This window comes from Chlamydotis macqueenii, chromosome 1 (genome assembly GCF_036417535.1).
Source record: "Chlamydotis macqueenii isolate bChlMac1 chromosome 1, bChlMac1.mat, whole genome shotgun sequence".
NCBI classification, from domain to species: Eukaryota; Metazoa; Chordata; class Aves; order Otidiformes; family Otididae; genus Chlamydotis; species Chlamydotis macqueenii.
Genome location: NC_141556.1, coordinates 144,291,659 through 144,317,538, shown reverse-complemented (window position 1 = coordinate 144,317,538; position 25,880 = coordinate 144,291,659). Strand labels below are relative to the sequence as shown.

The 25,880-nt window shown below is 38.8% G+C and overlaps 1 protein-coding gene across 2 annotated transcripts in view; it reads left to right on the top strand.

Moving 5' to 3' along the window:
* Positions 1-25,880, top strand: part of GABRG3 (gamma-aminobutyric acid type A receptor subunit gamma3) — a 319,770-nt gene that overhangs the window by 292,821 nt on the left and 1,069 nt on the right. Inside the window, exons 7-9 of one of the 2 annotated variants that reach the window (XM_086769008.1) lie at positions 13,941-14,093; positions 19,856-20,052; positions 22,414-22,443. In XM_086769008.1, the coding sequence (XP_086625134.1) occupies positions 13,941-14,093; positions 19,856-20,052; positions 22,414-22,443 (380 nt within the window). The remainder of the gene's footprint in view (positions 1-13,940; positions 14,094-19,855; positions 20,053-22,413; positions 22,444-25,880) is intronic. The other variant, XM_086769013.1, reaches the window with a different exon arrangement.

Sequence of the window (25,880 nt, the reverse complement as noted above, 5' to 3'; positions counted from 1 at the left end):
GAGGGTGGTCAAATACTGGAACAGGTTTCCTAGAGAGGTGGTCAATGCCCCAAGCTTGTCAGTGTTTAAGAGACATTTGGACAATGCCCTTAACATCATGTTTTAAATTTTGGTCAGGCCTGAGTTGGTCAGGGAGTTGGACTAGATGATCATTGTAGGTCTCTCCTCTCCTCTCCGAACCTCTCCGAAACTCTCCTCTCCGAACCTCTCCGAACCTCTCCGAACCTCTCCGAACTTCTCCGAACCTCTCCTCTCCAAACCTCTCCTCTCCTCTCTGAACCTCTCCTCTCCGAATCTCTCCGAACCTCTCCAAACCTCTTCAAACCTCTCCTCTCTGAACCTCTCATCTCTGAACCTCTCCTCTCCTCTCCTCTCCGAACCTCTTCAAACCTCTTCTCTCCTAACCTCTCCTCTCCTCTCCTTTCTTTTCTTTTTATTTTTCTTTTCTTTTCCATTTCTATGCTAATGTTACCAGCCACTTCCCCAGCATAACCCCTTCATTAAGTCATTCTTTACTTAACATACCATTTGATAACTTGATAACAATAGTTTAAAGAGCTGACTAGGGATCACTAGTCCCCATTTTTAACAAGTCCTCAAGGAAGGTTTGAGGGGAAATAAAACTTTTTTTTTTCCTCCCTTGGGTTTCAAAGAATTGTAAATAAAATAACCAAGGTAATTACAAGCTTTTCATCCTGGTGTTGGTCTCGAGCAAAGTTATGAAGCAGCTGATCCTGGAATGGATTAATACAAATGTAGAGGAGAATATAATTAACACCAATAAACCCTCATTCATAGAAACTAATTCCTGTCAAACTAGCTCAATATCATATTCTGAGTTTATACATTTGTGGTGATATAATGTACATATGTAAGACATCTCACTTGATGCAGTATGACGTTTTGATTAAGAAGCTACAGTGATAAGAAACACATTGTAACACATACGAAGTTATTAAATTTTGACTCCCTGGTAAGATTCAAAACATAGCTAGAAAAAGCATTATTCATCAGGATCTTCTGTTGAGCTGCTATGTCTTCTGGCTTGATGCAATTTAATACTTTTTTTAATGACGGAGAAGCAATCATAACATTAAGACTCTTAAAGGTGACACAAAAGCTGAGGGAGTGGTCAATAATAGATACAAGTCAGGGTAGAAAGCAGTTCAGACAGCTTTTTAGTCTGGATTCAAGTGCATTTCTGTACTTCAGAACATGTATTCAGGATTGAAGCATGAATTTAGGATTGAAGCTTACAGATTTTGCTTTCCCAGAATTGGAGACTTGCCTTTCTGGGTGCTGCAGGTCTATAGGCTCTGGGATATTTCTTGTCAATAAATAGTTATTTAAAATATACTCCTTGTTGGAAGGTATGGCCAAAATACCAAGCATGGATTTTGGATATATATTCAGAGAAATATTATTCCCTAGAAGAAGGGAAGGAAAGGAAACTACATGGCAAGCTCTCTGCCTTAGACTTCAGGAAGGTGGACTTCGGCCTCTTCAGGGACCTGATGGGCCAAGTGCCATGGGAGGTGGCCCTGGAGGGAAGAGGGGCCCAGGAAAGTTGGTCTGTGTTCAAGGAGCACCTCCTCCAAGCTCAGCAGAGGTGCATCCTGACAAAGAACAAGTCGGGAAAAAAGGCCAGGAGGCCGGCATGGATAAGCAAGGAGCTCCTGGACCAACTGAAAGTAAAAAAGGAGGCCTATAGAGGGTGGAAACGGAGACAGGTAGCCTGGGAGGTCTACAAAGAGGCTGTGCGAGTGGCCAGGGATAAGGTAAGGAAGGCCAAAGCCCTGGCAGAACTGAATCTGGCCAGGGATATAAAACGTAACAAGAAGAGCTTTTATAGATACGTAGGGGACAAAAGAAAGTCCAGGGAAAATGTAGGCCCCCTCCAGAAGGGAACTGGTGTCCTGGTTACCCAGGACATGGAGAAGGCTGAGGTTCTCAATGACTTTTTTGCCTCAGTCTTCACCGACAAGAGTTCTTGTCCCACCACCCAAGCTGTAGAAGGTGCAGGCAGGGACTGCGAGGATAAAGAACTGCCCATTGTACTTGAAGAGCAGGTTCGGGATCATCTGAGGAACCTAAAGGTGCACAAGTCCATGGGACCTGATGAGATCCATTTGCGGGTCCTGAGGGAACTGGCGGATGAAGTTGCCAAGCCACTGGCTATCGTATTTGAGAAGTCGTGGCGGTCTGGTGAGGTCCCCGATGACTGGAAGAGAGGGAACATAACCCCAATTTTTAAAAAGGGGAATAAGGAAGACCCAGGTAACTACAGGCCGGTCAGCCTCACCTCTGTGCCTGGCAAGGTCATGGAGCAGATTCTCCTGGAAACCATGCTAAGGCACATGGAGAGCAAGGAGGTGGTTGGTGACAGCCAACATGGCTTCACCAAGGGCAGATCGTGCCTGACCAATTTGGTGGCCTTCTATGATGGGGTGACGGCATCGGTGGACAAGGGACGAGCAACTGACATCATCTACCTGGACTTGTGCAAAGCTTTTGACACTGTCCCGCACGACATCCTTCTCTCTAAACTAGAGAGACATGGGTTTGATGGACAGACCATTCAGTGGATAAGGAGTTGGCTGGATGGCCGCACTCAGAGAGTGGTGGTCAACGGCTCGATGTCCAGGTGGAGACCGGTCACGAGTGGCGTCCCTCAGGGGTCTGTGCTGGGCCAGCCCTGTTCAACATCTTTGTCGGCGACATGGACAGTGGGATAGAGTGCACCCTCAGCAAGTTCGCCGATGACACCAAGTTGTGTGGTGCCGTCGACACGCTGGAAGGGAGGGATGCCATCCAGAGGGACCTTGACAGGCTGGAGAGGTGGGCCCATGCCAACCTCATGAAGTTCAACCAGGCCAAGTGCAAGGTCCTGCACCTGGGTCATGGCAATCCCAGGCACAAATACAGGCTGGGTGGAGAATGGATTGAGAGCAGCCCTGAGGAGAAGGACTTGGGAGTGCTGGTGGATGAGAAGCTTAACATGAGCAGGCAATGCGCCCTTGTGGCCCAGAAGGCCAACCGCATCCTGGGCTGCATCAAGAGGAGCGTGGCCAGCAGGTCGAGGGAGGTGATTCTCCCCCTCTACTCTGCCCTGGTGAGACCCCACCTGGAGTACTGTGTCCAGTTCTGGAGCCCCCAACACAAGAAGGACATGGACCAGTTGGAGAAGGTCCAGAGGAGGGCCACAAAGATGATAAAAGGGCTGGAGCACCTCTCTTATGAGGACAGGCTGAGAGAGTTGGGGCTGTTCAGCCTGGAGAAGAGGAGGCTCCGGGGAGACCTGATAGCGGTCTTCCAGTACCTCAAGGGGGCCTACAAGAAAGATGGGGAGAGGCTGTTCAGTGGGGCCTGTTGCAATAAGACAAGGAGTAATGGTTTTAAAATAGTGGGGGGTAGATTTAGATTGGAAATTAGGAAAAAATTTTTTATGATGCGGGTTATAGAACACTGGAACAGGTTGCCCAGAAAGGTGGTGGAGGCCCCATCCCTGGAAACGTTCAAGGCCAGGCTGGATGAGGCTCTGAGCAACCTGACCTAGTCAGGGATGTCCCTGCTCCTTGCAGGGGGGTTGGACTAGATGACCTTTGAAGGTCCCTTCCAACCCTAACCATTCTATGATTCTATGATTCTATGATTCTGAGGGCATTTATATTATCTCTATGTGTTATTGTTATGCAACTGCTATGAAAATAAGACCTAATTATGATGGTTGCACTTCAAGAGTTATTTTGAAAAGTTGTGGAGTGCATGAAAGAGTCAGAAGATTTATTAGAGACTGGAAATAATTCCTTGTGTTAAGAGACCAAAAGTGTTTATCTTGAAGGAGAAAAGGTAGTTGATTGATTTCTCTAAATACCTGCATGAGAAAAAGAAAACTGGTTAAAAAGAGCTCTTCCGTCTAGCAAAGATATATTAAGACTCAAGGTCTAAGGTGATGCTGGATGACTACAGACTAAGAAAAACCCATCTGTTTTTCACACTGAGAGTAACTAAGCAGTGAAAGAACTTCATGGGTTACAGTGCAACTCTGTTGCTGGAAATATTTAAATTAAGATAGGATGCCTTTCTAAAATATGTTCTACTTTATCTGTAACTTCTGGGTTTGCAGCCGTGGCTACTTCAGAAAAATCTTATACCATTGTCCTGGTAAAAAAAAAAAAAAAAAAATAAAAATCCTTATATCCTGTTAGCTTTGTAATTTTTAGTATTTTTAGTAAACTGTTTTTATCTCAACCCACGAGTTTTCCTTTCTTCCCAATTTCTCTCCCCCGTCCCATGGGTAGGGGGAGGGTGAATAAGAAACTGTGTGGTGATCCGGGCTAAACCACCACAACCATGCAGAAAGTGAGACCAGACAATTGCCATATCCTCATCCAAAATGTAACATGATCAACAGGGATGAGCTTTCAACAACGAGATACTATTTAAAGCTTTCAAAAGATTATAAGGGAAATTTGACCGGAAGACTGTATGTTAAGGACAGTTGAGGTGAACTAGATGTCAGTATGGATAGGAAGAAACAAGTTACCTCATTCCACAATTAGATGGAAAAGATGTCACAGTACAATCACAATGGTAAGGCCAAACTCATAAGGATTTTAATTGAAGAAAAAGAATATCAAGTCAAGCAAAATGTTGCATTTTTATTATTTTTTAAAATGTGTAAAATTAAATTCTGAAGAAGAAAACCAGACCATTTGATTTGAAAATGTTGAAATGGGATTTTTTGATAGCTAACTGAAAAATATTTCAACTGGTTTTGGAATTACAAGTTCACCAAATCCAGTCCTGTGGGACTTCATAACAAACTTCAGTACAAAGAGGCCTCTTTCCACAAACAATAGCTCTTGTGAGTAAGAAGTAAGTCAGCCCTAGAAATAGACGAGAAGTGACCAGCATTGACAGACGACATAAAACTGGGGGTTCTCAGGCGTGATTTTGTGCATATTAAGAGCAAAATGAATGCAAGAGTCATTGATCTTGCATATTCTCAGACCTTCTACAGTATTTGGGGCTCTGTGGAGTGTGAAAAGTGTTCTGTTCAAAAAGCATTGCACAGCTCCCTGTCGATAAACCCTCTCAAAAAAAATTCTTACAAAAATGACACTTATTTTTACTCCGATCTTGCATCTACTTTCATTGACATAGGCATCTACGGTAATTTATTATTGTTTTTACTTCATCTGTTATTGTTCACTTTTATTCTCCAAGCACAACAGAAAACCTCTATATGGTAAATAGTAACACTTCTTAGGAATAGTGAGTCGTGCGTGCTACACTGTATTTTTATATTGATTTTCTCTCAGATTGATGCATGTGTGCAAACGGAGATCATGTGGGTAACTTTTCTACTGTTAAGGCAGAAATTGAACTGGACTGGTAATCATGGATCGAAGACTTGCTTATGGTATACATTTTTATTCCTATTATGTGGCTTGATGAAACTGCATTTTTGAAGGGTTTTCCAACATTACTTGTACCTTACAACAGCCAAATTAAAAATCCATTGTTTTCATTAGTATCCCATTTGAAGGAACACACAAAATGATACTTCATGTTGTAAAATTAAAATGTCATTATGCCTAAAGACAACAGGCCTGAACAGCCTGAGAGCAATTCTGATGCTCATAATACTGCATAGATTAATAAGATGCTATAATTTCACATATTTTTGTTGGAGGAGAGTATTACATATAGTAGGAGGACTGGGAACAAAGTATAGGTGTTTTTGTCAGGACAGCTTTTATAAGCATATAAACATACAAATAAATAAAACATTCTTGATTATGCCACCAAATACTAACTTTTTTATTTTCCAAGCTTGTATTTTTAGAATTAATTTTGGAGGTGAATTATGTTCATGGACGTTGATCCCTCTCCCAAGTACATTCAAAGCACTCCAGACACTTAACAGAAATACGGGCTACCGCTGCAGGCAATGAAATGATTACACTTGAATCAAAAGTAACTGATTTTGAAAGTGCCAGTATAGCATATAATGAATTGGTTAGGGCACAATAAATATTGACTGTAGGTTTCGAAATTACTCTGGGGCACAAAGAATTTAAATGTTGAAAAAATGAGTATTTTATATATTTAATTTCAGTTCTTCATGAAAAGTTCCAGTAAACAACCTGTTTATGCCAATAATTCTGGAAAAAAAAAAAGAAATTCAATACAAAGAAATTAGATCTTTGAATAAATTAATTGGTTTTCCAGATTCAATTCTAAGTGCCAATATCAGAGGATGAAATAATTTCATGTGCTAGAAACATAGACATTAACTTTGAAAAGTAAGCAATAGTTTGTTTAACAGAACTGTCATTTTACAAAAATCTTTTAAAAATGCTGCTTACATCAAAGAAAATGAAAGTTCACTATCTAAGGAAGAACAAACAGAATAAATGCAAATTTTTTATGGTGATGAAAAAAATATTTATATCTTCAAGTAAAAATATATTCCTGAATGTTATATTCCTCTTCTTATTACACAAGGAAAAAAATCCAACTCAATGCCTTTTGGTTCTGATAAGTTAGGATGAGGTCTTTGTTTTACTTAACTTTAAAAAATCTGTTGCCTTCAGACAGCCTGAGATCTGGTCTTTGCTTTTCTCACTCTAATCTGTCTATATTAGATTTTTATTATGAATCATAGAATCATAGAATGGTTAGGGTTGGAAGGGACCTTCAAAGATCATCTAGCCCAACCTCCCTGCAAGGAGCAGGGACATCCCCGACTCGATCAGGTTACTCAGAGCCTCATCCAACTTGGCCTTGAACGTTTCCAGGGATGGGGCATACACCACCACTCTGGGCAACCTGTTCCAGTGCTTTACAACCCTCATTGTAAAACAATTTTTTCCTAATATCTAATCTAAATCTACCCCCCACTATTTTAAAACCATTACCCCTCGTCCTATCACAACAGGCCCCACTGAACAGCCTCTCCCCATCTTTCTTGTAGGCCCCCTTGAGGTACTGGAAGACCGCTATCAGGTCTCCCCGGAGCCTCCTCTTCTCCAGGCTGAACAGCCCCAACTCTCTCAGCCTGTCCTCATAGAAGAGGTGCTCCAGCCCTCTTGCTTATGAATAAGTATATACTTACAATTGAACATGATTTCTACAAGCACTAACAATGCTGTTGGTGTTTCTTTTTTTTTTACTGTATACTGGTATAGTTATTTGTCTACAATACTGGGAAACTTAAGCAATGAGTTGGCACTCATGGTGTGCATGCATTTCTGGAAAATTTGATTTTCAAGTGTAAGTGCTGAAAGCCAAAGCTAGGCTACATTGTACTTGTACCTGCACACACAGACACACCCTGATAATGCCAAAGGCAATTATGGATTCACAAACAGAGATCTCTGGGACACAAAAAGCTTTTTTGTTCTCTCTTTGTTCAATATCTAAGATCCTTGCCTGTGACTGGATGTTCCATAGCTACTATGGCAATACATATAAAAATGACACCTCTGAAGACCTATATGCATCTCTTGTGTGAAACGTGCAGCTTCTGCAGAAATTACGTATATAATAAGTGCTGCTACCACTCCAAAACCAGTTTATTTGGGATGAGGTACAAATGTGTTTCTCTGCTGTACACATGCAAGCATAGTGTCTTGGTTATCTAGGTAACACCATGAAGGTGTTACCATTTAGGTAACACCTAAATGCCAGAGTAGCAGAGGGGAATCTAACCACGACACAAGCCCTGAAGTGACAGCACTGATCATTTTGTTCTTCCTTTTGTCTTGGAAGCATTTGTCCTAGAGTGCTATGGAGCAAAGATTTTTCTTGGAAGCAAAAACTGTTGATGTATGCAAATTGACACATTTTGGAGGAGTCAGAGTAAGCCTGAAATAAGTACTCAGCATTTCTTCATTGTTTATAGAGGTGCTTAAGAAGACAAAGGCATTTCTGATGATACTTTCATGACTCTCGTTCTTTCTACATTTCTCTCCAAGAGAACTGCATAGTCTCATTTTCACCCTTGTCTTTTCTCATTTAATAGTAGCTCCTTTTGGAGTCTTATCCACCTGTGAGAACATTCAGCTATTTCTTCTACAGTTTTGCTTAGTTTTTGGATCTTCTGAAGTTTAAACCTCCTCCACACCTGGACTGACTGGAGACTAAGCATCTAGGAAAGTCTAGGATGGGATACCTGCTCTGTAGACAGACCAGCTGCTGAAGTGTTAGTAATAGGCAGTGTAGTTTAAGAAATCCTGATCCATCTGTTTTCATTTGAGTAATGCTAGTAAGACCACTGCTTGAACTTCCGCTGGCTATGTCTCTGAGGGGTTGGGATGATGGCCTGGGATGTGAAAAGGCCTAGTTCACGTGAACATTCTCTTTGATTTTGAAGAAAATTTCCACTCTGAATTAGGCACGGTTGAATTTCATACCATAGTGTCCATTTCTGCCTGGTTCTGAGCTGAGATATTCTTTACAGATAGTGCAAAATCTGTAACCTGAAACTACCTCTTGAACCTGAAACTTGCATGTCCCCAGTTGACACTAGCACTACCATGACAGCATGCGTCCCTTCCGAAAAACCTCTCTGGTGAACATTTTGCAAAAACTTCTGTCCCTACTGACTTTGATGAAAAATTGTTTTTTCAGTGGTTTTATTTGTCACCTGTCTGACCAATGTATTCAACAACAGCAGTAGTCTCCTGCTTGAGTTAATTGTTTTCAAATATTACAGTTCTACTCTGATATCAGAGGGAAGAATTGTCAATGAAGGCATTTGTGATGCAAGAACACCATCCTGGATGCCTGATAGGCAGTGGTAAAACTGGTAGAAAATTTTCAGCTTGCTAAGAAAGCAGAGAAACCTAGTTCAGGAAAGAAAAAAAAATGAAGCTTTGGGAAGTAAAGATCAGAAAACAGATTGGGGGGAAATGAAGAGTGAATGGCAGGATAAAATAGAGTCTTCTATTTACTTCCAAATAAAAATTAAAAAAAAAAAAAGCACTGAAGATGAGAAACTTAGTTTGCTCATTATTAAGTAAATTTGATTTATTAAGATAATAAGGAAGATGCCTCACTGTACTCCTCTCTGTGCTCTCGCTGATCAACAAAGAAATACTCGTGACACGCTGTGTGAGTCCTCATTCTAATAGCTAGGATTTTTTTCTGTAATGAAACTCTCATATCAACATGGATAAACTCTACCACTCCTCATTATTCTGCAGTTTTAGTGATGGACAATTAGCATGTAACCATTCACATGCTGAAATTGCTCTGTATATGCATTGTCGTTTCATATTGCAGTCTTTCTAAAGGCATTCTTTGTTTAAATTTTTTCTAAGATAATTTGGATTGTAGTACTTGTTAACCTCAGAATATAATGGCAGGATAAATGAAAATGTGTGATAAGTATAGTACAGTTTGAATAAATAAATGATTTACAGTGTATTTTTTTTATATTTTAAAAATATTTTCTTAAAATAAAATAACCAATTGCATTCTGTTCAAATATTTCACCTTTAAGGGAGCTGTTCCTGGGGCAATGTAGGCAAAACTCTGGCAATTCAGTCAACCATGCCCTTAGTCTTCTAAAGACAAAGGAAATAGGCTATAGTTTAGTATTTTTCATTAAAATCCACAGCAGTTATTCCTTTAAAAATCATTATTGTTCCAAATAGTGTCCTACTTTCCAACTAAAAAGTTAAACTAATATAAGTCCTATGGGTCACAGACAGCAGTGATCTTGGTTTCAGGGGAAGCATTGCTACGCTATTCCTATTACTCCAGATTTGCTGCCTCAAGATGCATCTTTGTCTCTCATTATAGAAAAATGTTTGGGCACTATTTTGCCTCAAGGTAATTTTCATTATTTTAGTGAATTGATGGTTTGATGGTTCAGTTAAAAGTTAGTTTGCCTTCCTGGAAAATTATTTAAGCTGTTAAAAAGTAGAACTCCTCTTATAGTTTCAAAGTGAAGTTTTTTTTATATTAGCTATTCCAGTGGTCCCTACCTAGGCAATCACCTTGTGATTATTTTTAAACCACAAGTACACTGATTTCATCATATGCAGTTTGGAAGGAGGTTTTTCCCATGTTGTCTGCACTGCAGGGCTTTGTCTCACAATCAGCCCCAGCTCTTTTTCTAGCAGTGGCAGTAATGGCAGGTGGAGCTCTGAAGGCTAGTGAAGGAGCAAGGGGGCACTGTGTAGAATGGTTGAATGCTTTTTCTCTCCTTTGAGTTGCTCATGCCTGCAGGAAATGCAGAATGGTATGTCAGGGGTTTTAGAAGAAAGGAGAGTTTCTTTGTACAAATTATTTCGTGTGTATAGAAAAGGTCAGAAATGTATGTACCATGGCTACTTTCCTTTAAGCTGCAGACAAGTGCTTTTAGATATATAGAGAATAATTACTTCTGGAAGGAGTAATTTAGATAATAATAATTATAATGATGCAGTTTGGAATAGTGCATTGAGGAAAGCAGCCGTAGTACATACATGCTGGCTCTTCTGTATGCAAAGAGACAATTCAGGATTCTCGACAGAAGTTGACTTGGCTGAGGATAGAAGAACTGAAGTGGTAATTTAGTTGAAAATTGTAATTTATTGTAGCTATTAAAAAAATGCATCCAGTATATATTGTACAGAAACATGTTTGCCTTTGACATCAGTCACAACATTGGTGCTTCCAGTTGGGGGTCTGCATTTCAGCAGTGGCAATTTCCTCCTCCCACTAAGCACTGGCATCAGCATTCAGCATCTCTGAGCTGCATCCTCTCTAAGAATGGTTAGAGTACTGTAAAAGAACCAGCAATTTCTCCTCTTACATTCACTTTGAATCACTAATTTCACTGAACCAAACTGTTCTCCCAATCTCTTGATATATTACCTGTCAGTGTGTTCCCATAAGTTAGAGTTAAAGTACAGCACAGAGGGTACAGTATGGAAGTCTGCATGCACAGCTACTGCCTGAATGACTGTATGACTGCCTTCTTCATTGTGAGGATTTTTTGATGGATTTCAGATGAGAAAATAGGTTAGTGGCTAAATGAATGCAGCCACTCACTATCCTAGGATTTAATCTTAATTGGGTACTTGTTAGACATCTACGGGTCTTTGCTGGATACTTGGGAATTTGTAGCCCCTTGTTAAATTTGACTGAGTCACGGTTCCTTTATTTAACTTGCTGGAAGGATGTTCTGCAGAGAAGATGAAAAATTCTGTTGTAATAAATACAAGAGTGTGATTGACTCCTTGGATCACCTGCAAGTGTCTACAACATCTTTCTCCACATCTGGGCCAATCACTCTCCTTTTTTTAATCACAGGAGAGAAATGGGAATGTTTTGGGCACATCCTCCTCCTTCTAAAATGTACCTCTAAAACACATTTGAAAAACCATGTACTAAAAGTACCAATTTCTCTTAATTAAGTATAGAAAGGAGGTCACAGTGTGAAGGTCATCTGTATAATTTAGTTTCTAGATGTCTAAAATCAGAGGCAATGAATCCTGCCTGAAAGATACTGAATCAGTTCGTGACTAAATGTGCTGATGTACTCTCTGTGTCATTTAGTCTCTGCGTCAGTTTCTGTCTGCAAAACAGTTGAAACACACCATAATTTTCCCCTACTCTCAGTTTATCAGGTTTATTTCAGTTGAAGACCTTGGAAGTAGGGACTCTGCCTTACTTTTCCAGTATCTTACTGTCCAGTATCTAACCCCAGTCTCATTTGGTGTGTTGGGTATCATGGCAATACTATTCAGAGGAACAGTGACCTGTGTGCGTACTTGAATTGTGTGTATCATGTATTGTTGTACACAATGAGATGTTTGCACATTGCTTTGCTTTCTACCATTCTCAGGCAGCTTATCCATAGACATGCAGTTTGAGATACAATAAATGAGTTCGGGTAATGTAGAGGCTTGGCACATTTCTTATAGAGTCTTTGATTTCCTTTTTTGCTCATCCTTCCACCTTGAGAGACAACGTTTGAAACATTATAACAACTTTTTTTTCCCATGGTTGTTGTGTTGGTTCCTGTCAGTAGAAGCACTGGTTTACACGGCCTCTTTCTACGAAATGATCTCAGTTGCTGTGGTGTAAATCTTTCTTTGGTGCTGTAAACCAGATTAGGGAGCTGATGTAGTCTAACAATAAGCCAGCAGATCCAATGGTTACTAACCCATATCAGTTCCCTGGTGCCACTTCCTGCATGGAGAAAAGTGTTGGGGATTAGTGGAATGAAAATAACCCTTACCCAGTGAACAGCCCACAAGGTTCACTATGTTGCGATGCACTGCAATACTTGCTACTTCTAACAGCAGTGAGCTCTTTTGTTATAGCTCTGACCCATAATGCCAAATGCACAAGGTTTCTGAAATGACTGTCCAACTTCTTGGGGTCACATGCTTTTTACTGGCGTAGTACTCATGAAAACGTATGCATTCGTCTAACAGAGGCATGATGGAAGCACCCACAGGCTTATCAATCTCTTCTAAATATATGTATCTCAAACCAATGTACTTAACACATAGAAACTTTTCCTTTTAACTCATTGTTTTAAGCTTCTCTCCCCAAATCCCACCCTCAGATTTTTATTTACCTTTGACTTTGTAGCTTATGGAAGTTCACTCATTTTACAGTTGCCTTCAGAGATTCTTTGGGTGGAAATTATTACTACTGAATTAATTTATTTTCTACATCATTTTTAGCTATAGTCAAAATATCCACTATATTAAATGCATTTGTTCATATGATCTCTGTTACTAGAAGATTAAGCTTTAATTTATCTCAACTGATGAAACCATTATGCCTCTACTTGGGTGAGCTGTATGTGCATTCCTTGGGGAATTACTCTCTCTGTGCTACCAATTTCTTCAGTCTTCTCATGGTTTACTGTAACAGGACAGACTTACCTACCTATGGCAAATAATGCCTTCTGCAAATATCATATTCTAGAAAGTCAAGGTTTGTAACAAGAAGCAATATAATTTATTAGGTCCAGTCTGACGTAGTCAGACAAAATCCCATAAAAGTTCTCAGGCATGTAAACTCTTCTTCACATTTGAAATGGAAGCAACATACTTCAAGCAAAGTACGGAAATTGGTCTCAGTTCAGTTTCACTACTGCTAATCACTGTGAATGTCTGAGAGAAAAGGAGAGTTAACATCTATGAAGCTGAGGGAGCTGTTAGTAAGGGGAGAGGTTATAAGGTCGGTAGCCTCTACTGAGGAGAGAGAGAGAGGGACAGATTATCATCCCCTGTGGAGTCACAGGGGTTAGCAGAAGAGATATTGTGAAGAAAATGATACAAAGTGAGATAAACCAGCCTTCTTACTGAGCTCTAGATTTTATTATTTTTACTATCCAGCAAAATAATAAATTTTATATTCAGACTCAATTTCCGAAGGTTTACAGATACCACAAGTGACCACAACTGCTTTGAAATGAAGGACTGCTGCCAAAAAGAAACTCTTGATTTTTAATGAGTCCACTTGCCATAAAGACCCGTACTGCCTGATTCATCTCTTAAAAAAAGATAACAGAAGACACTCAAACCTGAAATGAGGGCAGAGAAGACACAGCTTGCAGAAGGAGTGATTTTGTATGGCTTGGTTTTTTAATCTGGTGAATGATAGCTTCATTTGTGTGGCCGTGGAGCCATCTGGAAATATCGTCTGGAAATTCAAGATGCCTTTCAAAAATTTACTCATCCAGAATGATTACTGAAACCCTCTGCCTGTCCAAATAGATCAACATTTCCACAGAGACCTAAAACTAAAGGAAATTAGAATGGAAAAGTTTAACATAAGCATTATTGCACGATGCTTTCAAAACACTAAGAAATATTTTATACACAGTGTTTTTATGAAGCTTAAAAAAATAGCAGGTCAGTGAACAACTGTCTGTATCTCACCACAATGTCAATTTATTTTCTGTGCTATTATTGCAGGTGATTATGTAGTCATGACTATATACTTCGACTTAAGTAGAAGAATGGGATACTTTACTATTCAAACATACATTCCCTGTATATTAACAGTTGTTCTTTCCTGGGTATCCTTTTGGATTAAAAAAGATGCCACACCAGCAAGAACAGCATTAGGTAAGTTGTTAATAATTCCCTTCTCTGCTGTCTTAGTGTAGTTCCTACACTATCATTTGAAAATGTCATCTTCCTTTCAAAGATATCACTAGCTATATCCTTGGATTATTTCTACTACATCTTGCAGTCCCAGATCTACTTATCACTGAAGCCTCTGGTTTTCTGCCTTTAACAGAGTAATTAAAAGCAAACTACCCTGACCCTTTCGAATGACACTGCCACCTATTTTGCATAATATTCTAGAATGAATGTCTGTCTCCTTGTTCTCACAATGATATTTTACTGACATTTTTGAAGTATAAATTAATTGCATTGCTGGCTTCCTTCCCTTCTGAAACTCTTCCCCACAGGGTATTATGTCTTATATATACATAAAATGTACAATATAATAATATTGACTTATGCAAATTATTTTAGCTTGCATGCTTGAACTTTAGCTCCACACTAGGTGTATAGATATTCTTCATACATTGTAGAGATCTATGATGGTATAGGTTTTCCAGCAGCTCATTTATGCCAGGACCAGCATGTGCATTTTGGCATTGTACTTTAGGATTCACTTGGAAATGTTGACCATTTATTTTTACGTCTGCTTCTCTGCTGAACTCCTTTCTTTTTAATTTGGGTGACTCAGTGGAGATAAGGAAAGATTCATCATGCTCCATCTTTTTAAATCGCAGTCTGGAGCCTCGTGTGTGCGCAGAGAGTCATGCAGCATCTATTTGGGTTATTTTTTAAAATTTATAACAGAAAAGGGAGAAAAGCCACCTAACAGTTTGCATTACTGATTTTCCATAAGCAGTGTTCATACCCTGTCCCTGAGGGCAGTTCCCCACACCACACAGTTCAATTTCTTATTAATTAGACACGGAAGTGGGTTAGATCATTAGTTACAACAGTGTGACTCTCCCTGCTTCACCCCCTCAGCCAGAGGGAACAAAAAATATATTCACATACTAAGGTCATTAATTTGAAGTACGAACATAAAAATGAGATGTTCCAAGGCTATGTTCAATGTCTATCTTGACTAACTCTTAAAATTCTGATGAAAAATTAAATTACTGGGCTAAAATATAACTTATTTACAAATAAAGTCAAATGACAAGAAAATAATATATCCATGGGTCACCTCTTTTTGTGTACAGAGTCCTGTTGCTCCCAAATCAGGAATGGCCTGCTGACTCCTGGGATGCAGTAAGCAAATATTCCCAGTTTACCGTAGGTCTGTTTGTATAATGCAGCTTATAAATCTGTCCGAGCAACAGCACATATCCACATTCGGATAGTGGCAAATGGTGAAATTGTGAGTAATACAGACAAAGGTACACTGTAGAAATTGTCCTGCTAATTAGCTGACATGAATTGTAGACTCAGTGCACCAAACAGCTCCGAGTATAGCTGCATTAATGTAAAGGGTTAGCATCAGGGAAATATGTCACTCTCTGAAATTAATGAGTAATTTCCTAAGCTATTGGCAATGACTCACAGTTACATGAAGGACAAGTTTTACCTCTTTCTGAATAACGCTGAGTAATAAGCTATGTCCGTGCTGAGAAAAATAAATACAGTCAGGGTATTTGTCTGTAAAGGAAAAAAATGGGACCATAAGTATGCTTTCAGCAGCACTGTTCAGAGGCATAAAAGTGTTCTTTAAAAACTTGGCATCATAGTCCCTTTTTCACATGCACTTTGAGGAGCTGAGGCCCAGAGTGACTTACTCCAGGCCACCTAAAGAGTCAGTGGGAAACTGGAAATAGCATTTGAGTGCTGGATGATAACTGTGCTTTATGATCCCAGATTATTCTGCCCTCTGTTCAAAGAGAAAAAAACAAAAAGGTGCTCTGCTGTTTCTGCTTGTCTCTAGTAATCAAAACGATCTTTTCCCAATGTTCATAGTCAAGAGCAGCCAGCAAGTGGCTGAAGAAAAGTTATGATCTGGAAAAGAATAAGTTGTTTTGCTTTAAAATGAAGGGAACTAAGTTACACTGCAGCTTTAATCCCAGTTTCCCTCTACTTTTTCAAAAAGGGTATAAAATGTAATAGGACTAGAAAGTTACTACAGAGCAACTTCAAACTGCAGTTTAAAGAAATACAGTCGGTATCAAAGCCAGGATTGTGCTGATGTTAAAGACTATACAGATGATGTTTAATAAAAAAAGGAACATTTCTTTCCTGGCCATTCCATCTTAAGCTCATTCACTAGAAAACCAAGTGAGTTCTCCAAAAAGGTGCTAGACCAGGAAGACGGAAAAATTAAGTTTATAAACAAGTGATAGCATGGGCAAAAGCAGTATACCTTTCCTCCAGTGTCCCAGTAACATATCCTTAGCAAAACAAGAACAAATGAGCCTCGCTGACCAAAGAGTTTCTAACATTGAACCTCGTGCTACCTCACTGCATGTGGTTGTCCATTAAGTAGCACTCAAATAGTAATATTTTTAAATAACTGTTTAGGCCAATGATCTAAACATTAGAGTGATCTCATGCATTATGCATCCTTGCATCATTTGATCTCCCAGACAGTCCTTTTTGATTTATCAAATAGCATCTTTGGTATGGAATTTGCTCAGAGAATATAAATGTCACAAAACGGTATTTATACACAAGCTTGTAAGTTCCTACTTACACTTGTCTACCTGAAAATTTTGGAGCCAGGTTACTTCAAAGCTGTCCTTGGCTGACATTTAAATCCTGTTGAAACAGATAGTTCATGAGCACTGTGAATTTCAATAACAGATGCAAAGCTCACTTCACCATACGGGACTCCCCAAACTGAGAAGCTTAACAGTTTCATCTGTCAAGGTTTATTGCATTTGAAACCACTCAACAAACTGTATTTTCTTAGCATGAGGGATAAAATGAACTAAGGGTATGGAATCTAGATATTCTCTTTGGAAATAATGGGTGTTACATTTTATTCATATATGCATATTTATATTCCAACTTGTAAATGTATAAGAATACAGAACTGTATAATCTGGTGCAGGTTCTTTCTGTTTGCTCTCTGTATGTTTCTCCATAAGACTTATTTTAGTATTTTAAATTTTGTGTCTATGTGTTAGATATAAAATTGACACACTAAACAGAATTTTTATTATTTCAAAAATTAATTCCTTTATGGTGTGAGCAGGAATCCAAGTCCAAGCCTCAACTTAAATGAAAAATGATGCTTTTCAATTGGATAGCATACTATACAAATATTTTGTATAAATAATAGAAGTCAAAATATGTTTGTTTTACCTCTGGATGTTTCCATCTGTATACTCAGCAATCTTGTCTCATGCCCTTGCCATAATTTGAAATGTGATGTATAGTCCAGAAACTATGATGATTTGTGATAACGCTAAACTTTCCCTTCCCTAAGGTTTTATATTCTGACAGCAAAACACAATTTGTTGTCAAAAAGACTGAGGATGGATACAGTAAATATCTTAAAATGAAAATAAATCTTACACCATTCCTGTGTCTATAAATTTAGTAGAACCTACTTCGTTTCAATCAGCTAAAATCAGTCCAGAGCCACCCAAAACTCCCAGATTCTGTATCAGTGAGACATTTACAAAATTATTTACTGGGCTATCTTTGCTTAGTTCTCACCTAGAACTTCCAGATTTTCACAGTCTCAAACATGATTCGGGCAGGCATTTCACATTCAGACTTAAGGCACAGTTATAGGTCTCAGACTGAGTTGAGGACTTCTATACTTAAGCACAGAGGTTAGTGGTAGTTTTTCTTTCACTTCTCTGCCTTCCAGTCCATAGTCATTTTGGCAGCTGGTCCTCCTTACAGATACCTGCACAATACTTCTTGTCACAAATAATGTAAAATTATACCTCCTTTTCCATAAAAATAGAGGGAAAATATTACATTGTCAATATAGCATTCAGTAGAAAAATTGCAGACCTTTGCAAAAATCATGGTTTTGAGCACTGTGAGGTTTTTTTCCCCCTTTTATTTCTTTTTTGCCTTTTCATAAAAAAAAAAAAAGTGTCCTAAAGTAATCTGAGATCCTATAACTGGATGAGTGGGAAATAAAAACTTTCCCTTGAGTCCAGGTAAAAAGGACACTGTGCTGGAAGAATACTGTAGATTTGGGGGAATTTTTTAAAGCTAGTAAAGTATCTGAGAGCAGGTGCATGTACATGTGGCTCTGAAAAGGACAGATTCGTGTTAGAAATCTAAATGTGGGTTAGAAAGTGTTAAAGAACTTAATTTCATATTGTAGAGTATGTCATAGTTTGGATGCAGTTCTGAAGTTAGAGACTCCCAAGGCCTGAGTCAGGGCCAGAAAGACGAATTAACCTATCATTAGCAAGGGCCAAATCAAGGCTAGTGAGTCAACAGCTTTTGCAGTTGGGCACCTTTGCAGTTGACTACTGTGATGAATGGCTAAGTATGTGGTTGAATATTGGAGTGTGTTTATTTCAGCCTTTTTTGTTTGTTTGTTTGTTTCTGGGTAGTGGATATTTAAGGAGTACAATTAGCTATTCATTGTAGAAGAGGATTGAGACCCAGGCAATAATCTGCCTTCTGGTTCTTTCAGGGACTTTCTGATGGTTTGAATGGGGAGGGTTATTCTTGTGAATTGCTGTAGTTTTTATCAAATGCTGCAAATCAGAGGTAGGCATTCCTTCATGAACAGAAAATAGTCAAAAGCAATCCACAGATATTTCTTTCTCTCCAGAGTGCTGTTTGTTGCAAGTAATTTTACTATAATGCATAATTTCAGTCATCTCCTGCCATTTCAAACACTGTGTACCATTGCAAAATACCACTTTAACTATAAAAAGAAAGATTACCGTATGGTTATGTTGTTTTTAGAGCAGGTTCTCTCTTGAGACTTATTTGAGTGAGAGCTTTATTTTCTTTCCTAAGCCATTGAGGAGTTTTATTTTTTTTTCTATCAGAAGGCTTGCAGTTCATAACAAATTATTAAAAGCATCAATCCAAAGTGGGAAGGAAAAGACATCTGTTCCTCAGGAATGAAGAAAAATTATATAATTTACCAGCAGCCAAATAACTGACACCCCATAGATTTCATTCTAGGACTGGTTTCATTGTTTCAGGATATTTCATGCTAAGTAATTCCAGCTATATTCATTATTACTAAATCAATCTAAGATGTGATCCTTTCTATGAATTAAAAAGGCTATTTCCGTTAAGGTTCTAGCTGAAGTTTGCATAAGAATCTGTTTTCCCTTACTCAGTGGAGGACTCCTAAGGAAGCAGTGGTGCGAAAACATATTTTCAAAATTCATGGTCCGAACTTTGCAGCAAAATTTCTTTTATTTTCTTCCTCCTGATTTTTTCTTTTTTGAGCACAAGATTTTTCATGAGAGTAGTACCGCTGTGAAAAAGACCATGTTTCTCTCATTGTTTTCTAGGTTTCTTGTTTTGTTATGTTTTTTTTTTATTTTTCTGGGTTTATTATCTTTTCTACTTTATAAATTTCTTTTAAAATATCTTCATTTTCTCCTTCTCCCTCACCCCCACCTCCAACCTAACTGTGATTAGAAACAGAAAAAGATTATGAAAAGCATATTGAGAGGCATGGAAATGTAATTTTTGCAGAGACAAATATAAACAGCTGAGGAAATCTTTGTTTACTGATGTTATTTTTCATTATTTTTATACTACCAAATGAAATTAATGAACTATTTGGGTACAATTTGTATTTCTGTTTTGTACGTTTGTTTCCAAAGATTCTTCTGCAATATGGAGAAATGATGTTGCATACAATTAAATCAAGATTCTCTCTCCAGGCATCACCACAGTATTGACAATGACAACTTTGAGTACCATTGCAAGAAAGTCATTACCACGTGTCTCCTATGTCACCGCTATGGATTTGTTTGTGACTGTATGCTTTCTATTTGTCTTTGCTGCTCTGATGGAGTATGCAACTCTCAACTACTACTCAAGTTGCAGGAAACCAAACTGTACTAAAAAGAAAAAGTCGGTAAGATGGGAGCATTTAAATTTCTTTTCTAGCATGCCCACGGCTCAGAGAGCAGAGAATCATTCAATGAGTCTGTAATGCCAAGATACTCCATTCCTCTGAGCTCTTCCCAGTTTTGGTGTGATCTGTCCTGAAAGCTGATGGAAAATAGTTACCTGCAGTAACAGCAGTAGTTAAGTGCTTGTTGAGTGAAGTCTGTTCCTAACAGAAGCAGCCTGCTGACCATGAGGCAGCAACCCCGCTTACACATCTTTTGTCTCCAATTACTGTGCTGGTAGTCATAAAGTGCTCCCACACATTGCATAGCTTTTTTAAAAATATATGCACATCAATGTATATTCAAATGTATCTCCTATTTTGTGGCCTACCAGGTCTAGAAATATCTATTAACTTTACAAATGGGATTTCAATGTCTCCACTGGGAACCAGCACTTGTTTTAGCCCTGTGCACAAAGGGTCTTCTTCCTAAGTGCAAAAACAGAGGAGGTCACTTACAAAGGTTTTATACATGGCTGCACTTTTGGTCAAAAAGACACTGCCAGAAGTACCTCTCAGACATACACAAAAGCTGTTTATTTAGAATCAATTAAAATAGTAATGCAAGAAGAATTGTCTGCTGTACTTCATAATTGACTGCGAAAATGAGAGGTGACAGTATAATGGAGAAAAAAATCTCAATGTAAAAAAGGGAATCAGAGAATCCTAGAATAGTTTGGGTTGGAAGAGACCTTCAAAGGTCATCTAGTCCAACCCCCCTGCAAGGAGTAGGGACATCTTCAACCAGATCAAGTTGCTCAGACCCCTGTCCAACCTGGCCTTGAACATCTCCTGGGTTGCAGCATCCACCACCATTCTGGGCAACCTGTTCCAGTGTTTCACCAACTTCATTGTAAAGAACTTCTTTATATCTAGTCTGTTATCTCCCCTCTTTTAGTTTAAAGCCATTATCCCTTGTCCTGTTGCCACAGGCCCTGCTAAAAAGTTTGTCCCAATCTTTCTTCTATGCCCCCTTTAAGTACTGAAAGGTCACGAAAAGGTCTCCCTGGAGCCTTCTCTTCTCCAGGCTGAACTCTCTCAGCCTTTCTTCATAGGACAGGTGCTCCAGCACTTTGAGTGTTTTTGTGGCCCTCCTCTGGACCTATTCCAACTGGTCCATGTCTTTCCTGTGCTGAGGGTTCCAGAGCTGGACGTAGTACTCCAGGTTGGGTGTTACAAGAGTGGAGTAGAGGGGCAGAATCACCTCCCTTGACCTGCTGGACACACTTCTTTTGATGCAGCCCAGGATACGATTGGCCTTCTAACTTACGAGCACACATTGTTGGCTCATGTCCAGCTTTTCATCCACCAGTACACCCAACTCTTTCTCGGCAGGGTTGCGCCCAATCCCTTCACCCCCCAGCCTGTGTTGATACTGGGGGTTGCCCCTGCCCAGCAACCTTGAACTTGGTCTTATTCAACCTCATGAGGTTTGCATGGGCCCACTTCATGAGCTTGTCCAGGTTGCTCTGGATGGCAAGAGGAAGTAGATTGTCCACTCAAGATCAGCGGAAAATTTTATGTGTTTGAGATCAGTAGTTGGAGATTTTGGATGCCATTTTATGCAATGGAAGAAATAAGAGCATTTTATATCAGAAATACAAAGCCAAATAGGAAAAATGAGAAGGACAAAATTGAAGAGAGAGAAGCCTAAATTCAGGGAATAGTAGGTCATGAGGTAAAAAAGGATTGAATGAAGAGCTATAGAAAATGATTGAATGAGGAAATAATGAAGGAAAAGCTGAAATGAGTATGGAATTAGAGAAAGCATAGAAGGTCGTAGTCTTAGTTATTGAAAACTCCATTAAACCTCTAATAGCTTCTTGTAAAAATGCATTGCATACAAAAGGCAAAAGAGTGTTACCAAAAGAAATGTATGAGACAATCAAAATGAACTTGCTAATGATCAAATTAAAATTGGAATCCTATAGAATGACTGAATGAAAAAGTAATGAGTATCTTTGTGAGTAGGATGTATTTCCAAATGTGTATGGATATGCAGGAAAGTGTGCAACATTGATGAGATTTACGTTAACAAAAGAACCAATGCTCACTTAGCTATTGTTTGCTAAATAAATAAAAGTAATTATTTGAATAAAGATTTAAAGTGGATGGAAACTAGGTGTGCATTCTGCTAAGATTTCATATACTTTTAAGTACATACAGAATATTTGCTGAATATACAGAATACTCAGAATACACTGAAGTGTTTTACAGATAAATGCATTTAAAAGTTTGGTTTAAGAAATGCTATTGAACATTAGATGCATAAGAAACAATAAGAATGTTTTCCTCTGAATAATTATTTTTTTATCTTTATTTAAGCTACCTGATGTCAGTTTTGGTCATGTGATGGTAAGTAAACAGTTTTATTCAGTGAGAGCAATGGAGGCATAAATGTATGGTTGACATTTACTTGCAATAATTCCCAAGAAAGCTGTAATGCTATGTTGTGCTTTAGCCTGACTTCACCAGAAATATTGTTTTGCTTTTTTGTTAAAAGGTCAGCTTGTTTTTGGCTGTGGCAGAGGAACATAGCTGCCTCTTTCTATAACTATTTATAAAATTATTCGGGAGGGAGAAGGGTCAAGTGTAGAATACAGTGCATTCTGTTTACTTCAGAAATTTTGTGTGCCTGTTTTATATAATACTGCAGTTTCTCATTACATTCCATAAAGTAATAAGAACAAGTTATGTAATAAACTTATATTGATTTTTAACTGAATTTCATAGAAAATCATTCATTTATGCATACCTCTTTAGCATACCTCTTCAGCAAGCTTTCAGGTGGATTTTTAAATAACTTAGGACACAATTTAAATAATTTAGGACACAAGTTTAACACAGTTTGTAGTACTATATCTACAAATGGAATAAATTATAGTCCCCAAATGTCTAGGTAACTATTTATATATGTACAGCAGTAATAAAGTTGAAACTGACCACAAAATTGTGTTTCTTAAGTTGTATGAAATCTGAAACTGGAATACATACTATAATATATATATAAATATAAAACATGCAGAGGGCCAGTTAATCAGCTGGTTGGATGGCATGCTGCACAGGTATCAGATCCAAACAAAAACAGTGACAGAACTAAACAACTGGGTTTGGATTTTTTGGTTTGCATATGCTGAAGTGTCCTGGTTCTGGCTAGGATAGAGTTAATATTCACCTGAACTGGGAGGAGAACTGAAGCTGGTAGCCCCTATAGCTGGGATAATTAACTAATTAGCTAACAGCTGGGGTTAATTTACCCAAATTAGCCAAAGGGCTATTCCATCCCATCTGACATCATGCTCAGTATATAAGTGAGGAGGATGCTAAGGAGAGTTTTCTGCTATGTGGGAAGAAACTGGGTGTAGAGATTTGTTGTAAGCCATTATACTGTATTTGTACTCCATCACTGTTTTGTTTTCTTCTGTCATTACCATTAAATTTACTTTTTGCTCCATCTCAACCCATGTGGGTTTTTTCCTGGTTTTCTTTTGTTTACCAATTCTCCCCCTATTCTCTCGGAGGGTGGGGGGAGTGGGAGAGAGACTGTGTAGTCTGGTCCCGATCGGGGCTGAACTATGACATAAGGTTTATAATTTACAACTCCTAGCTCCATGTAACCAGCTTACCTTTTACAAATAATGTTATACACCTTTTTTTTTAATGAGTTTTTTTATTTATTTCAAGAGCTCATATAGCATTGAAAGTCTGCTCATTGACAATGAATGCTTTACAGCAAGCATTGCATTTAAACACTTGCTACTGCTTTCTCTCCTTGGACAGACTTTTTTGAAAGATGAAGTTAATAAGGCACATTAAATGGACAGCGGCATTTTCCTTTTTCCAATTAAAAAGGAAAAGGATGCACAATTAAAATGACAATGCGATTTAGCACTCTTGGTCTTTGTCTAGATCTAGCCGGTCTGATCTGCATGGAAAGTAACTGCAGCCTTTTAAAGTTTTTTACTCTTTCTTTTCTCTTCCCCTTTCCCCTCCCTTCTTTTTTTTTTTCATTATAACGCAGATTTTGATCAGGGCATGTTCTATACATAAACAACTTCCATGTTCAAATTGTAGCGTAAACTAAGTAAAATAAGCAGTGTCTCTGACTCTCAAGATATCATCTTGTTTTGTCCAGCCTTGTAGTGATGCCACCTAAAAGGTGAAATTTATTAATATTAGTAAATCCATGTTCAGGTAATCCCATCCCATGTTTTTCTTCCTAGAGAACACACTTATAACTTGTCTGAAATAATATAGAATCATAGAATAGTTTGGGTTGGAAGGGACTTTGAAAGGTCATCTAGTCCAACCCCCCTGCAAGGAGCAGGGACATCTTCAACTAGATCAGGTTGCTCAGAGCCCCGTCCAACCTGGCCTTGAATGTTTCCAGGAATGGGGGGCATCCACCACCTCTCTGGGCAACCTGTTCCGGTGTTCTACCACCCTTCTTGTGAAAAAAAAAACCAACTGTAAAATGTAAAAATTTTATTAAGCATGTTTAACACTGCATCTGAACTGCCTTGTCCAAGGCACCTGAGAAGTGCCTTGCCTTGTCAGAACTCTCAGGTGTTACTGGGCTGGCACCCACTGTGTGCACCCTCTCCTCCCAACCCCAGCTCAGCAGGACTCACAGGATACTGTGACTACCATCCACCTTCATCTGTCTATCTAGTCACTACAGGATCCCTCCTAGCTGACAGAGATTAAAGCAACCAGATTATTCTCTCAGAATTATCAGGGCATTTATTTTATCTTCTGTCCTGAGTAGATGATAGTTGATATAACAAAACAACAACAACAAAAACTCAGAAGCAGGGCACTTATTTCTCTTCACTTATCAAAATTGTCTGGAGAGATCGAAATTAGCCTTTCTCTTTTTTTTTAACATAAATATTGTAGGTCAGCATAAAAAAATTCAGTCCTTCAGTAGGAATTTTTCATAAAGGCCTGAAAGAAATGAACAGTATGAGGCACAATGGTATAGTAGAATTCCATGTATATTTTAGTCATAGCTTTTTTCTCTCCAAAGTGCTACAGTCAAAAAACGATTGCTTGTACAATAATCTTAGACCTTTTCCATGTGGCAGCACATTTTAAAGCTCTGAGACCAGCCACCTGAAATGTTACAAATGAGACAGAAGCCCATGAGAGTGTAATTTGTGTCATCTAATCTCTGAGATAAAGTAATTCACAATAAATAAATTTACAATAATCTGCTTCTGAACTGGAATCTGTCTGCAGTCCACAGCACAATGCACCTGATAAATTTTAGCCATCTACTTATGATGAGATGAATTGCGTTGTAGAAGTAACTGACTGAATACCATAGGGCACTTGATTGGATGTAGTTATCAGTTGGAGATGCCAATGTCTAAGCAGAGGAATGCCACATCAAGTTCTTAGCTCAGGGATCAGCATTTTTTATGAGATGGGTAATATTATTTTGTGTCAAACCAAAGGATTTGTAGAAAGAAAATGAAGTCAACAGAAAAAGGAAGATTTCCACTGAAGCACATCAGTCATGTCACTAATCTGTTTCACATACAGAGTGAAAGTTTTCAGATACGCCCCAACACTTCCAACAGGAAATGTTGCATATTTTGTATTGCAAGTGTAGAAGCAGAGGCCCTGTGCACCCTCCAGAATGCAAGCAGGCGTGATGCAGAGGCATGGCTAGCTTGTTGGTACATACCTGGCATGCTCCTGCAGGGAAAGGCAATGCTCAGCACAATCACAGGGAGAGGAAGGGTCCCCGAGGTGGAGAAAACCACGCTGACAGAGCTGGAGTCTGC